The sequence below is a fragment of the Littorina saxatilis genome, linkage group LG15 (assembly GCF_037325665.1).
Source record: "Littorina saxatilis isolate snail1 linkage group LG15, US_GU_Lsax_2.0, whole genome shotgun sequence".
Taxonomy (NCBI): Eukaryota; Metazoa; Mollusca; class Gastropoda; order Littorinimorpha; family Littorinidae; genus Littorina; species Littorina saxatilis.
In genome coordinates, this window is record NC_090259.1 from 12,245,647 (window position 1) to 12,260,494 (window position 14,848).

The window sequence follows — 14,848 nt, forward strand, 5'->3', positions numbered from 1 at the left end:
ATTTCTCCCCGGGGAAAGCGAGCTGCCATACATACGGCGCTAACCATATTTATTTTTCCTGCATGCGTGTATTCATGTTTTCCTGAGACTTAATGCCGTGTGAGATGGAATTTTTTTTTTAACTTTATTCCAAGTCCCACGGGTATTTGATGGACATTTTTATCTATGCCTATACAATTTTGCCAGGAAAGACCCTTTTGTCAATCGTGGGATCTTTAACGTGCACACCCCAATGTAGTGTACACGAAGGGACCTCGGTTTTTCGTCTCATCCGAAAGACTAGCACTTGAACCCACCACCTAGGTTAGGAAAGGGGGGAGAAAATTGCGGCCTGACCCAGGCCTGAATACGCAACCTCTCGCTTCCGAGCGCAAGTGCGTTACCACTCGGCCACCCAGTCCCTAACTATAAGTACGAAAATATAATAGTCACCAAAAGAAAACACAAATACTTAATTGTGATAGCTAATACGATCTTTGTTGCCGTATAAAATCGCGTTTCACTTTGCCGACAGACTGTTCTATTTCAGGAGGCCTGTGTATATAATGATGAAAGCGCCACATGGCGTCTGGTTGTTGATGGTTCTAAGTGTTTGCATTTCAATAAAGAGACCGTATTCACCCAAATACCTGTTTAATTTACCGTTGACTTTGTGATCGACTCATGAAAATAGAATGCTGGCTCCGCCGTCCAGTGCTCAGTTTATTTGTGTGAAAATATATTCCGTGACGTCACAGAAACTTCTCTTATTTTCTGATTTACATAGCCTTACGATCGAATAAAATGTCATGTTGTGTTATGTTGTGTTGTGTGTGTGTGTGTGTGTGTGTGTGTGTGTGTGTGTGTGTGTAGTGTATGTGTGTGTGTGTGTGTTTTTGTTTGTGTGTGTATGTGTGTGTGTGTGTTTGTGTGCGTGCGTGTGTGTGTGTCTTCGGGAGGTGAAAGGAAAGCGGACGTATTTCTGAGTGTATTCGCTTGACTGAATGGTTAGTCACGCCTCAGCGTTCTTTGTAATCTGATTCTGTGAACAGTTTCATGCATGCTTCTAGCAATGTTAGCCGTGTCTCTATAAATAGCTGACTATAAACATACGTCCGACGTAATGATGTTGCCGGCGCACTTCACAGCTATACCAGAATGATTTAAACAGCCCAGGAACTGTCACAGTTTGATGCTGGATGCAAACGGTGTTGGGCCATTGAAACACCAATAAATATGTGATGTGATGTTAAAATCATCATATGCACAAAGACTAGACAGACAGGCAGGCAGAAAGCAAATGTTTTGTGAGAGAGCGTCCATGCGCGAAGAGGTGAGTCACTTTTCTGGTTTTGCCTTTACGATTTTACTTCTGCGATTTTTATTTTGATCATAATAATTCTTATACTCTCTCCTATTCTTTCTGTATTTCATGTCCAAATCATGTGACAAGCTTCACAGAAAATGGTAAGAGTTAGAATAACTGAGTTATGAAACATGAAAACTCATGAAATACATGATGAATACACTTCAATAATAATATGAACAAACATGTTTATATCCAGCATTACTGTACACACCGATACTGTTTACGTCACACCATAAACAGCAACAGTGAAGGGTACTGCTAGCACTGAAGATCAAGTTTTAAATCTTTAAAATAACAAAATACAAGGGTTCTCTGTTTCGGTTTATGGCTGTCGTCATAATTACGTGTCGTTTGTCCACTTACATTTGTGTAGAATGAAAGTAACTGAAGATGTGTGTGTGTGTGTGTGTGTGTGTGTGTGTGTGTGTGTGTGTGTGTGTGTGTGTGTGTGTGTGTGTGTCAGTGTGTGTATGTGTATTTGTGTGTGTCAGTGTGGGGTGGGTGGGTGGGTGGGTGCGGATGGGTTTAAAGTGCACACTTTAAAAGAGAGAGAGAGAGAGAGAGAGAGAGAGAGAGAGAGAGAGAGAGAGAGAGTGCGTGTGGGTATGTGTGTGTGTGTGTGTGTGTGTGTGTGTGTGCTTCATCCATGCCTCTGGCAATCAGTGTTGGCCGTGTCTCTGCCGAATAACTGCATGACTATAAACATATTATCCTCCCGGAGAGATCTTTAATGTCCGAACATCACAGCTATAACCTTATCTGAACATCCTGTTATGTTGTGTGGCTGTTGTTCGTGGTCAGACATTGATTCAACAAAGATGGAGTTCTAGTGGCATGTGCTTCTTTATTCGTGATGGCGGAAGAAGGGCAGGGAAGTTACTTTGCGTAATGTACATTACATCTGGGGCGGATTGTCTCCCATGGTCTGGGTATCATACATGTACAATGTTACACATCCCAGGAACTGTCACAGTTTGTTGCTTAATTTGAACAGCTCTGGGCCATAAAAACAGCCATAAGTATGTGATGTGATATTAAAATCGCCATAAGCACAGACATTAGATATTACAGAGAGGCAGACAGAAAGCAAATGTTACGTGAGAGAGCGCGCACGCACGAGCAGATGAATCACTTTTCTGATGTTGCATGTGTACGTTTTTACATTTAGTCAAGTTTTGACTAAATGTTTTAACATAGAGGGGGAATAGAGACGAGGGTCGTGGTGTATGTGTGTGTATGTGTGTGTGTGTGTGTGTGTGTGTGTGTGTGTGTGTGTGTGTGTATGTGTGTGTGTGTGTGTGTGTGTGTGTCTGTGTGTGTCTGTGTGTGTGTGTAGAGCGATTCAGAGTAAACTACTGGACCGATCTTTATGAAATTTTACATATTTCCTGGGTATGATATCCCCGGACGTTTTTTTCATTTTTTCGATAAATGTCTTTGATGACGTCATATCCGGCTTTTTGTAAAAGTTGAGGCGGTACTGTCACACCCTCATTTTTCAATAAAATTGATTGAAATTTTGGCCAAGCAATCTTCGACGAAGGCCGGACTTTGGTATTGCATTTCAGCTTGGAGGCTTAAAAATTAATTAATGACTTAGGTCATTAACAATCTAAAAATTGTATTTAAAATCATTTTTTTTATAAAACGATCCAAAATTACGTTCATCTTATTCTTCATCATTTTCTGATTCCAAAAACATGTTATATTCGGATTAAAAAAAAGCTCTGAAAATTAAAAATATAAAAATTATGACTAAAATAAAATTTCCGAAATCGATTTAAAAACAATTTCACCTTATTCCTTGTTGTTTCCTGATTCCAAAAACATATAGATATGATATGTTTGGATTAAAACACGCTCAGAAAGTTAAAACGAAGAGAGGTACAGAAAAACGTGCTTTGCAGCACAGCGCAACCACTACCGCGCTAAGCAGGCTCGTCAATTTCACTGCCTTTTGCACGAGCGGCGTACTATAGTTATTGTGAAAAAATGCAGTGCGTTCAGTTTCATTCTGTGAGTTCCACAGCTTGACTAAATGTAGTAATTTCGCCTTTCGCGACTTGTTTTATACTCTGAGTGAAAACTAATTGGCGACATTCTCTTGATAACAACCACCTGGCCATTAGGACCACCCAAACAGAAACCACGACCAGGTTATTTTGTTCAAATACAATTCACCTTCCTTAACGATCCTCAACATCAGATGGCCGGAGAAGATTTCGAACGCCGACCTGTGGAAGCGAACCAACAAGAAGTCCATCAGCCAGGATGTCAAGAAGCGAAAGTGGGGATGGATTGGAGACACCCTACGGAAGCCAAACGACAACATTACCAGACAGGCCCTGGATTGGAACCCACAGGGAAAGAGAAAAGTTGGGCGGCCAAAGCAGACATGGAAAAGATCAATAGAAAGTGAGGCAAAGGCAGCTGGCACGACATGGCCCCGACTGAAAGGAGCTGCCCAGAACCGGGTGCGTTGGCGAGGAGTTGTTGCGGCCCTATGCTCCACAGGGAGTCTACAGGAATAAGTCAAGTCAAGTAACGATCACCTGTCGATAAGCACCGCTTTGGGATGGTCCCTTGGGTAGTCGCTATGGACAGGTTCTATTGTATTTATAAATGTGCTTATACCCAGTGCTTTGTGGGTCGTGGACGACCCAGAGCCTCACAAAATCGTCTTTATCTCTGAAACTATTTAGAGTTTTTAATTGAGACTTCATGTAATCTCTTATCACCATACGATCTTTACCATTGCCCAACTTTTGAAAGATTATCTTTGTAAATAAACAAATAAACGATGACGTAATTTGAACTACACAGTCCGGATGATGTGGGTCGTGGACGACCCATACGGAATTAGGTAAGGAATGTTACGTTGTATCCATATTCAGGTGGCGTGGGTCGTGTACGACCCATACTCTACAAAGAGACGGCAAAACGTGTATCCCTATTCGGATGGCGTGGGTCGTGTACGACCCATACTTTTAACGTTGAATCCTTCTTCGGAAAGTATCTTTAAACAGCAAAATGCATAATATTCCGTGCGTTTTCTGTTTCTGTTTTATGTTTATCGACGTCCTAATTACGTGGGTTTTTCTTTCTACAGTTTTCAAAAAATAGAATAAAAGAAACCGAAGATGTCCGCAAGAATGACTGGAAAAGCCCAGTTTTCCTCATGCTGAGTCTGTTGTTCACGCTTTTGTTCACCAAAACTAAACGGCTTAGGATAATAACTTGAAGCAGCCCCTGACTTTCCTCGTCTGATTTAAACAACTTCAAGCACGCACGCACGAGTATTTATGGACCTCGATCTTTGTTTGAGAAACGTCATTCCTAGAAGAGGTGGTTTGTGCCACCTTCTGACTTGATCCTACTTGAAGGTGACATCTATCGGCTTTTGGAGGCGATGCTTTTGGTGTGATGGATTTCAGACAGGTAACCAATTCATATATTAATTGAGAGAGAGAGAGAGAGAGAGAGAGAGAGAGAGAGTGAGAGAGAGAGAGAGAGAGAGAGAGAGAGAGAGAGAGAGAGAGAGAGAGAGAGAGAGAGAGAGAGAGAGAGAGAGAAAAAAGAGAAAAGAGAGTGAGAAATTAATTATGAGGACAATTTTCTTTTTGAATAGAAACTTAAACTATTGTGGCTATATATTTTGCGCATCGTGTGGAAACAGAATCTCCTGTGAACGCGCTTTCTATGGCTGATTAAATATAGGTTACACACTCCGAGTTCTGATTTTTATTTTTATTTATTTATTTATTTTTTTTAATTTTATTTACGAGGATTTATATCGCGCACGTATCTCACCACACAAGGCGACTCAAGGCGCATGTTACCTATTAATGCCGTGTGAGATGGAATTTTTTACACAATATATCACGCATTCACATCGGCCAGTAGATCGACTGCCTTTAGGCGCTGCATCCACCTTTCACGGCCTATTATTCCGGGTATTTTGGTGGACATTCTTATCTACGCCTATACAATTTTGCCAGGAAAGACCCTTTTGTCAATCGTGGGATCTTTAACGTGCACACCCCAATGTAGTGTACACGAAGGGACCTCGGTTTTTCGTTCCTCCGAAAGACTTGCACTTGAACCCACCACCTAGGTTAGGAAAGGGGGGAGAAAATAGCGGCCTGACCCAGGGTCGAACACGCAACCTCTCGATTCCGAGCGCAAGTGCGTTACCACTCGGCCACCCAGTCTTGATTATCTTGCATATTTTCCCAAGGGTCGATTTTCATGTATTACCGAGCCTTTGGCGAGGTAATACATGAAAATCGACCAGAGGGAAAATATGCAAGATATTCAGGACGAGGTGTGTAAGCTATTTATCCCATTACTCCGACGTTTTCATTAAAAACACTTACTTTTTCCACTAAAACCTGCCCGTGCCTGTTTTCAGCTTGCCAAAAGCCTCCGCAGTCGAAATTCATGTCAATGAATTCATGCGCAAAGCTAGTTCCCATTTGTCAGCATAATGGACGGCGTCATTCGACTTGTATGTGGACATTCAGTCATTCATATTGCTTATAAAAAGGTCTGCTATCTGCTTTTACATTTTGAAAGTCATTTTAAAATATCCCTGTGTATATTTGACATCGGCTTTCGTTATACTCAAATCGGCATACCGGGTTTATATTTTTACCAGAATTGCGCACGATAATGGCAGCACAACAAATTCAGTTCGGGCCGTGCTGGTTTGATCGTTGACCCAAGTCAGTTCGCATGCAGTGTATTACTGTTTGTCAGTCGGGGATAGATATGTTGGCTGTCATCGCGCTGTTCTGTTTTGGTTTTCACACGTGGATCACTTACATATTCAGTCGTCGGGTTTAGGTGAGCCAAAGCTTCAATACTTCGCCTGTTGTAGACGTTAAGCAATAAAGCTTGGAAGTTGTATGTCGGCACTGAGAGTCGGTCGCTGTACATCGCTTTCTACTTTGTCCCGGTCTTGAGTTTGAACACCTAAGGTTGGATATATCTAACACCTCACATCCTCTTCTCTTCCCCATATATCTGAACTGTATCTCCAACTTCTTTTCGTCTTCTTCTTTTCATTTTGGTGCCACTCCCTCATTTGTCGCTGAACCCCGCGGTTGACTCGACTCGGATTCACACAAGCCCGTCTAGCAGACGACAGTTCGAACATGGGTCTTGAACAGCACGGTTGCAAGCAGATTCAGCTATCAATCAAAGCAATACACTTAAAGCCAAAGCAAATAACCAAATGAGAAAACCTAACCTTTGATTTGACTTCATGGTGAGTCTTCTGATATTTTTTTTGGCGTTGGAATGGATCTCAACGGGTTCCCAGCTACGACAACTTTTTTTGCAGAGTTATGCACCACAGGCATGCCTTCGACAATCGATGTCAGTTTCAGATTGAGTTTTCGAACTACCAGGTGACTGGGTTGTGTTTTGATTGCTCTCTCTCTCTCTCTCTCTCTCTCTCTCTCTCTCTCTCTCTCTCTCTCTCTCTCTCTCTCTCTCTCTCTCTCTCTCTCTCTCTCTCTCTCTCTCTTTCTTTCTCTCTCTTTCTTTCTTTCTTTCTTTCTCTCTCTTTCTTTCTTTCTTTCTTTCTTTCTCTCTTTCTTTCTTTCTTTCTCTCTCTCTCTCTCTCTCTCTCTCTCTCTCTCTCTCTCTCTCTCACACGGTTCTGTGTAGATGGCTGTCTGTGTAAAAATTAGGGAGTATCGTCCCTTGATCCCACTCGCGATACTCGTTGAACATGCCTTTGACCATGCAGTCGCTTCAGCCAGCGAAATATCTCGACTCCGCTCTTTAAATCCATGCAGAATGTGCGTATCGTATGAAATATTCTTTATTTTCTTAATATTGACACATGTAGGCCTATACCTATACGTGATATTGGCATTGACACCACAAAATATTACAAAAAAGTAGTCCATCTGTAAACTCTGAATATGCAGATGACCTCTATAAATTATTCAATTGTACTCTGAAATCAAAGACAATGACCAATGACAGTTGAGATCGAAACTCGGTTGTGATGGGATATCCATATGGTTGTGATAGAATATGCAGAATAATCACCTCCTCAGCTAACAGAGACAAAGAGGCAGGTCATGGGATAAGTGATTTTATTGAGCCGCGAATCTTAAAATCCAGCAATGCATCCAGTTTTGGTATTTTGTCGACTGTTGATGGCCATTTTTACGAACGCGACAAGCAAACCTGTTATTCCATTTACCTGGACAGGCTGCATATATATTCAGTAATTAACACATATGAAACGCCCTCACCCCTCTCTCTCTCTCTCAGTCCCACTCTCTCTCTCTCTCTCATCTCTCTCTCTCTCTCTCTTTCTTTCTCACGCACGCCCGTACGCACGCGCACACACACACACACACACACACACACACACACACACACACACACACACACACACACACACACACACACACACACTAGGTAATCATAAAATAGGTTAACAGTCTACTCCAGATAGGCCAATCAACGACTTCTGACAAATATCAGCCTCCGTGGGTTTCAGATGTTCTAAATGGTATGCATTCGAAATGGAAAATACCAGTTTTAAAAGCTGAAGGCTTTTTTTCTTTATTGAAACTAAAAATGGTGTCTCGAAACCTTGTTCGGCCACTATAATGTTACAACGTGGATTAAAGGCTGACATAGTCCTATTTAATTAGTTTAATTACTTCCAGGGCTTTTCCCATCGTTGCGGGGATGTATAAATTAACCTTCCTGCAAAGTTTTAGGTTTGAAGTCCTTACCAATTACGAGAAATAATTAATTCTTTATTGCATTGTTTAGCAACAATTCTCCAGGACTTGGGCTATTTTTAGACCGTTGACGTTTCGTAAATCACTTTCACTTTGAGACTTTTCTGTTTACATTCGACACTATCAACACCACTTAACTTTGCAATGATACTGAAATAATTGTTTCTGTGTTCGAAAGCTACAGCCAATCGTTATTATATCCCCTTAGGTACAGTTTTATAACAATATTGGCACATGTAAACAATATGAATTAATTAATGAACGCTACGAATATGGCAGCCTTTAATTAAAAAGTGAGCCGACATTACTTTTTTTTCGAGATACTGTCATTTCATTTACAATAAAAATTAAGACATAACGAAGTAATGTATTTGTTGTCGTATATTCTCTGCATTCATGAAGCCGGATGTAAAAAAAAAAAAAAAGAGGCGGAAGTAAATTACGTTCTTCTGTGCAAGTTTTGCAAGGTTTTCCACCAGGAAAATGCTTTCAACTCTTGAAGTTAATGACTGACAGAGAATGCAGTACTTGACTTCTGATGTGTCAAATTTTGTGAACAGCTTTATAATGTTAAATGTTAAAGGCGTCAACAAAAGGTTGAAACCGCAAAGGCCCAAATATGAATGTATATCACATGAGCTGCTTCTTTGTCTCTGTAATTCCACTATTGGTATACATATATGTTGTATTTTTCGGCTTCAATAAGTACATAATGGGCTAAAACAAAAATACATCATAGTACCGATTCCGGTTTGGCCGAGGAACTATAGTTCTGCCGACCCTTGACCCTGCACCGAACATATTTCTGTGGATTGAAGAGCATTGCTCACATGGCTAAACAAAAGAAAACACAACATTCACAGGAGACAAAATCTGAGGTATGCGATTCAACAAACAAAGCGTTTATCTTTACACTTTGGGTGCAGGTCGAGTCAAAAAAGAACAAAAGCGAAGAATCAATTGATAGTGATAGTGACAGCAAACGAACCTCGCTGTTCTGATATGAGGTAAAGCTAGAGTAACCTCCCTTCCACGAACACTGCACCACTGATCTAAAAATGCACACTGATCTAAAGAAAAGAAAAGAAATTAAATGGCACGTTGCACTGACACAAGGTGAATCAATGAAACACTATGCAAGACTGAAAATGAAGTGGAAACAACTCTTAACTGCACAGCGGGTCGAGTTCTCCAAGCACAGTTTCATCTAACCTTACGAAACACAAAGTTCAGTTTGAAGCACGGTGATCGACAGACAAAACCATAACAATTACAAGGTAAATTATCTTGTCTTGTGTAGCGAGCAGCGTATGCAGTTAAAACCCACTCACACAAATGTCAACAGCACTGATTCTAAATCTACATTGCAACCTTAGGTAAATTCAGCGACACTCAATTAAAGGCACAGTAAGCCTCCCGTAAACCATCACAGATACGGTCAGGCTTTTACACACAGTACAAACACCCTTTCATTTAAACACTCACCGAATGAGAACATCCTAGGTGCCCTCCGTAAAGAGCGAATAATTTTCAAAGAATTTATTTTTGCGTGGTTTATCTTACCCCTGAGCCATCGTGAACCCGTGTGATCCAGTTTCCCTTTTTCACAATGTAGTCGTCAGTTAGTCATTTGAATGCCACTCGATGTGAGCTTATCTACAATAGCACGTTTTTATGCACGAAACAAACGGCTGTGGTTCACAAGAACTCTTGCGATGGTTTTTGACTGTTGAGAGGAACGGCGATATGCACGATAAACCGTCGTCTGCTACGACCCTTGCGTGACCCTGCTTCCGGGCTATTTCTGTTTTCAAACTTTCACAACTTCGAATTGTACTGATCTTGTCTTGATGAAAAAAGAATTCTTTTATGATTAAAGAATGTTTGTGTAACAAGCTGTCAATTTATTATTTAGATTTTAAAAGTTAGGTTTAGCGCAAAAACGCACCACGGTCCAAAAACATTCTGATAATCAGTTTACATCGATAGAATGAGAACCGAAGGGAAGTAACTCATTTTTGACCTGAGTTCAGGATGGGTTCAAAAAGTGTTCGAGACAATCTGCAAAATTAATTCTTTAAGAATTGCTCGCTCTTTACGTAGGCCACCTGGGATGTTCCCGTTTGGTGAGCGTTCAAATGGAAGGGTGTTTGTACTGTGTGTAAAAGCTTGACAGTATTTGTGATGGTTTACGGGAGGCTTACTGTCCGGGCGTGATTTCCTCATAACTGCCAGCACCAAAACGAGGCGCCAGGCTGTAGAGGACTCATCCACGAAAATAAATTCTTTGAAAATTTCTCACGCTCGACAGAAAGCAGCCAGGATGTTCCCGTTCGGTGAGCGTTCAAATGGAAGTATGCTTGTACTGTATGTAGACCCTCGGGGAGCTCTGTGATGGTTTACGGGAGGCTTACTGTGCCTTTAAACAGTGATTGTACCATGTAAACAAACAACATGGTGCAAACATTCAGTCATGATTCACCCATCAATAGCAACAGCGTCAGTGCAGAACTCAAGAAGTCTGCAGCAAGCACTTCCATTCTTTTTTTCTTTAAAAGGCCCAATATCCAACTACAGCATCAACATCGTTATCTTTCCCACACAAGCAAGCTCGGTCCACACACAGAGTAATATAATTCAACAAAGATTCCCCCCCCCCCAAAAGGTGTGTGTGTGTGTGTGTCACTGTGTGTGTGTGTGTGTGTGTGTGTGTGTGTGTGTGTGTGTGTGTGTGTGTGTGAGTGTGTGTGTGTGTAAGGGTATGTGTGTGTGCAAGCTATTTCTGAGCGTTCAATGGCACATGCATTGTCGGTGTTACCCAAAGGCAAAGGGGAAGAACCCTATTACCACTGACCGATTACCTTTAAGCTTGATTAGACTTTAGATCTGCAACCAGAATACTGAGACTACCATCAAAATCAAACGAGTTTTTTCAGACCTTTTTAATTTGACATCCAACCTGAACAATTCACTTGCACACACGCGCGTGTGTGTATGTGTGTGTGTTTGCGTACGGGTGGGTGTCTGTGTGTGTTCGTGTCTCTCTGTATGTCCGACAAGCAAAGATTCACTGCGTTTACCTTTTTCGCTGGCCGGTTCGCTTCGTCATCCAGCACAGGCTGTTTTATCCATTTTTCGAGCATGTCCAACTGTTTTGCTTTACACTGCAGTAAGTTCATGGTTATATGAAGGTATCCAAGAGCTCAGCAAACGTGTATTTCATCCTGATGGAGTAAAATCAGTCCAAACGGCATTCAACACGCAGTTTCAAGGAGCGGCCATGATGCCGTTTTAGACAGAATTGGCACGACCAGTGCACGGGTTGATCAACGCAAGCACGATCGGACAAATTAACTCAGAGAGATATTTCACGTACATGAAATGACTGGTTAAATCTAAAGAAATGTATTCAGTAAAATGTTAGTTTCTTTTAATAATTCTAAACTCCAACACAAAAATTAAACTAGAATTGGGATCCGAGTCAGCCAAACCAGTTTTGCCGACCGTAGCCTGGAACTGTGACCTTGGACCGACTCCGAACCTAAATCGAAACTGTCTTTGATTCAATAAAAAATTTCATTGTGTGTGCTTTCTTTACTATATTGAAACTGAAATGCATTCGAAAGCAAATGGAACAGTAGTTTGAATGTAGATTTAACACAAATTTACGGATGCACTTGTTTGCACTTTATTTCTTCAGGTACGTAGCTTTGGCATGGGGTTGTGAAAAGGAACACACCTCGCTGGCTCACCTATTTTACCCACCACAGGCAACCACAGTGCTATAAGGTGTGTTCCACGTTGTCTTTGGTGTGCGCATGGGATAACACTCGTGATGTTTTATATGGCTTGTATTTCAGTCAAGACCCAGCGGGAATATCATCGGGATCCACTCGTCACAGGCTCGTGGATCCCTATGATATTCATGGCTTTGTATTTTAGTTTAAGTGTGTGTGTGTGTGTGTGTGTGTGTGTGTTTCAGATGGAGTGTTTCTCAGCAGTGAAGTATGGTCTGCTTGTTTTTCTGGTCCTGTTTTCAACAGCTGAGATACATGGAGCACCGGGTAAGCGTTGAAGATATTTGCATTACAATCGAGTTGGGGTTTAGAATGAAACAGATGTATTGATTGGTCAGATTTCCCCAAGTTATCAAAAGGTACAGGTTAATTATCATTTAAACACCACTTATTTAACACATCTGATTGTGTGCGGTGTGCATTGCTAGACACCTTGACTATTCTCTACCAGCCAGCAGTGTCAGTGGCAAGTGGAGAACAAAAACGATTGCAGTGGATTCTATTTTCTATTCTTTTTGGTTACCATTCTGTAGTGATTTTAACGAATCACATAGTGCATTTATACTTCTTTGCTGCTTTCAGTTACAATGGTATAACCGTGGGCGGGAAATAATGTCCAAGCTTCCAATACAAATCTATAATTACACCCCCATTCCACACAACCGTTCTAGGTCCCATTCCCGTACCGACAAAGGACGGCTGCCACAACAATGGAACGCTGCGCAAAAAACTTTTTTTGGCATCTTTGAGCAGCGTCTGACCATCGTGTCAGCCGTCCTTGGTCGGTACGGGAACGGGACCTAGAACGGATGTGTGGAATGTGGGTATGACAACTCAGTGTGTGAGATCGCTACCGTTGTGTTACCGTTGTTTTAACGATCCAAGCGTTCCGTTACCGATGGGTTAAGGTTCCATTACCGTTCATTCTGATCGGGAGGGGAACGGCTACAATTTTGAACATGCAGCCCAAACTCAACCGTCCCTACCGACCCTACCGTTCAAAGCAGTTCCGTTAACGATCATTTACGTTCCATTGCGGTTCCCTCCCGATCCCTCCCGTGCCCGCACCGTTCCTTGGTCGGTACGGGAACGGGACCTAGAACGGCTGTGTGGAATGGGGGTGTATTGTACAAGAACAATGGTGACTACGCGAGAGAGCGATAAATAAAAAGACAAGACAATGCTTTACTCATGTGTGAACGAAGAATACGAAACAAAAAACAGAAACGTTTAAACCCAAAATACGTCGATGTGCCTTTGGGAAGAAAATGTTGCTGCTATTATTTTTCGTTTGATTCGTTCACACGTGAGTTCAGTATTCTTTTTGTTAAATTTGTGTTATTACGTTGCATGCACACAATCAAGCTGGAAAATTTCATTTAGTAATATATCAATTGTCTGTCTGTATGTATTTGTTCATATAGATAGGCCTAATGTGTATGCGTGTGTGACCGTAAAATATGTTGGTTGGTTAGTTATTATTTTTAATCATCTCTTCAGCTGATATCGCTATTCGAGACCGATGCAAGTTTGTTTCTGTACTCAGTTCACATGGCAATCACCTCCATAGTTAAAACAATATTTACAATCAGGTCTATCACAGGGACAGTTTAATTGTGTGCACGTACATGTGTGTATATTTATGTATGTGTGTGTGTGTGTGTGTGGGTGTGTGTGTGTGTGTCTGTGTGTGTGTGTGACTGTGTGTGTGTGTGTATGTGTGTGTGTATGTGTGTGTGTGTGTGTGTGTGTGTGACTGTGTGTGTGTGTGTGTGTGTGTGTGTGACTGTGTGTGCGTGTGTGTGTGTGTGTGTGTGTGTGACTGTGTATGTGTGTGTGACTGTGTGTGTGTGTGTGTGTGTGTATGTGTGTGTGTGTGTGTGTGTGTGTGTGTGTGTGTGTGTGTGTCCGTCTTGAGGAATAGTTATGTCTGCATACAGGTCTTTAAAAGATTAACGTTGCAGAACGTGCATATGTTTAATGTTGATTTTTTGTGTAATACAAAATAAATTCAAAGGAACAGACGAACACATTGACTTTTTCAGCTTGTAACAGCACATCCTTCGCTTTATCGGGTATCTTCGCTGCTACCGATTTGTACAACGTTGACTGTTACAATCTCATCAGCGTGCAACCTGGGTACCGAATTACTATTGAGTTCCAGTTATGGAGTAGCTATTTGGGTTTAGAGGTATGTATATATACACTTACCACAACACTACATTTAAATTGTGTTTCTCCAGCAGTGGACAGTGACATTTTTGATTTATTAGGAAACAAGATATATTTTCAGACCACATTATGAAACATCATTAGTGTTTTTGACCAAATCTCTGAATAAACTCTGTTGTCGCATAAGACCTACAAATAAAATAAAACAATAATTGTGCTGAAATATCCAAGGGCGGATCTGGGGGGGGTTACACGGGTTACGTAACCCCCCCCACCCCCCAAAAAAGAGGTAATTTATTGGCTCAGGATGCACCAGATAGCTCTATTTTGCTTCTTTGGATAAAAAAAATTTCCGGGGGGCATGCCCCCGGACCCCCCTAGAGGCTTAGGCGCCTTCGGCGCCGTCAACTTGTATCTTCGCAGTCATTTTGTAACCCCCCCCTCCAAAGTGAATTGATCCGCCCTTGATATCGATGATTTTTTATTTTTCGTTTTTAACTCGGTAGACGCAAAACATTGCATTGTATCTTTTGACCCAAGAAATTCTTGCCACCAACCCAAACTCATCGTTGACGTATTTTGATAGTACCAGCCTTCCCGATGAGCGTAGATACAACACGAGAAATAACCTGCCAAATTCATTTTTAGAAATGAGCGTCGAACTCCAGCGTTAGTTCCACTCCAGGGGACGTCACTCGGTAGTTGCTTGGAGGGGGGTTTTCATTTCTTTGGAGCAACGAATCGTCTAGTACGTGTTT

The 14,848-nt window shown here is 41.6% G+C and overlaps 1 protein-coding gene across 2 annotated transcripts in view; it reads left to right on the forward strand.

The window, feature by feature from the left end:
* Window positions 1-939: 939 nt before the first annotated feature.
* The window catches only part of LOC138948586 (uncharacterized), a 118,238-nt gene continuing 104,329 nt past the window's right edge, over window positions 940-14,848 (forward strand). For both annotated transcript variants that reach the window (XM_070320145.1, XM_070320144.1), the window contains exon 1: window positions 940-1,312. In XM_070320145.1, coding sequence (XP_070176246.1) covers window positions 1,226-1,312 — 87 coding nt within the window. In that variant the 5' untranslated portion in view covers window positions 940-1,225. The remainder of the gene's footprint in view (window positions 1,313-14,848) is intronic.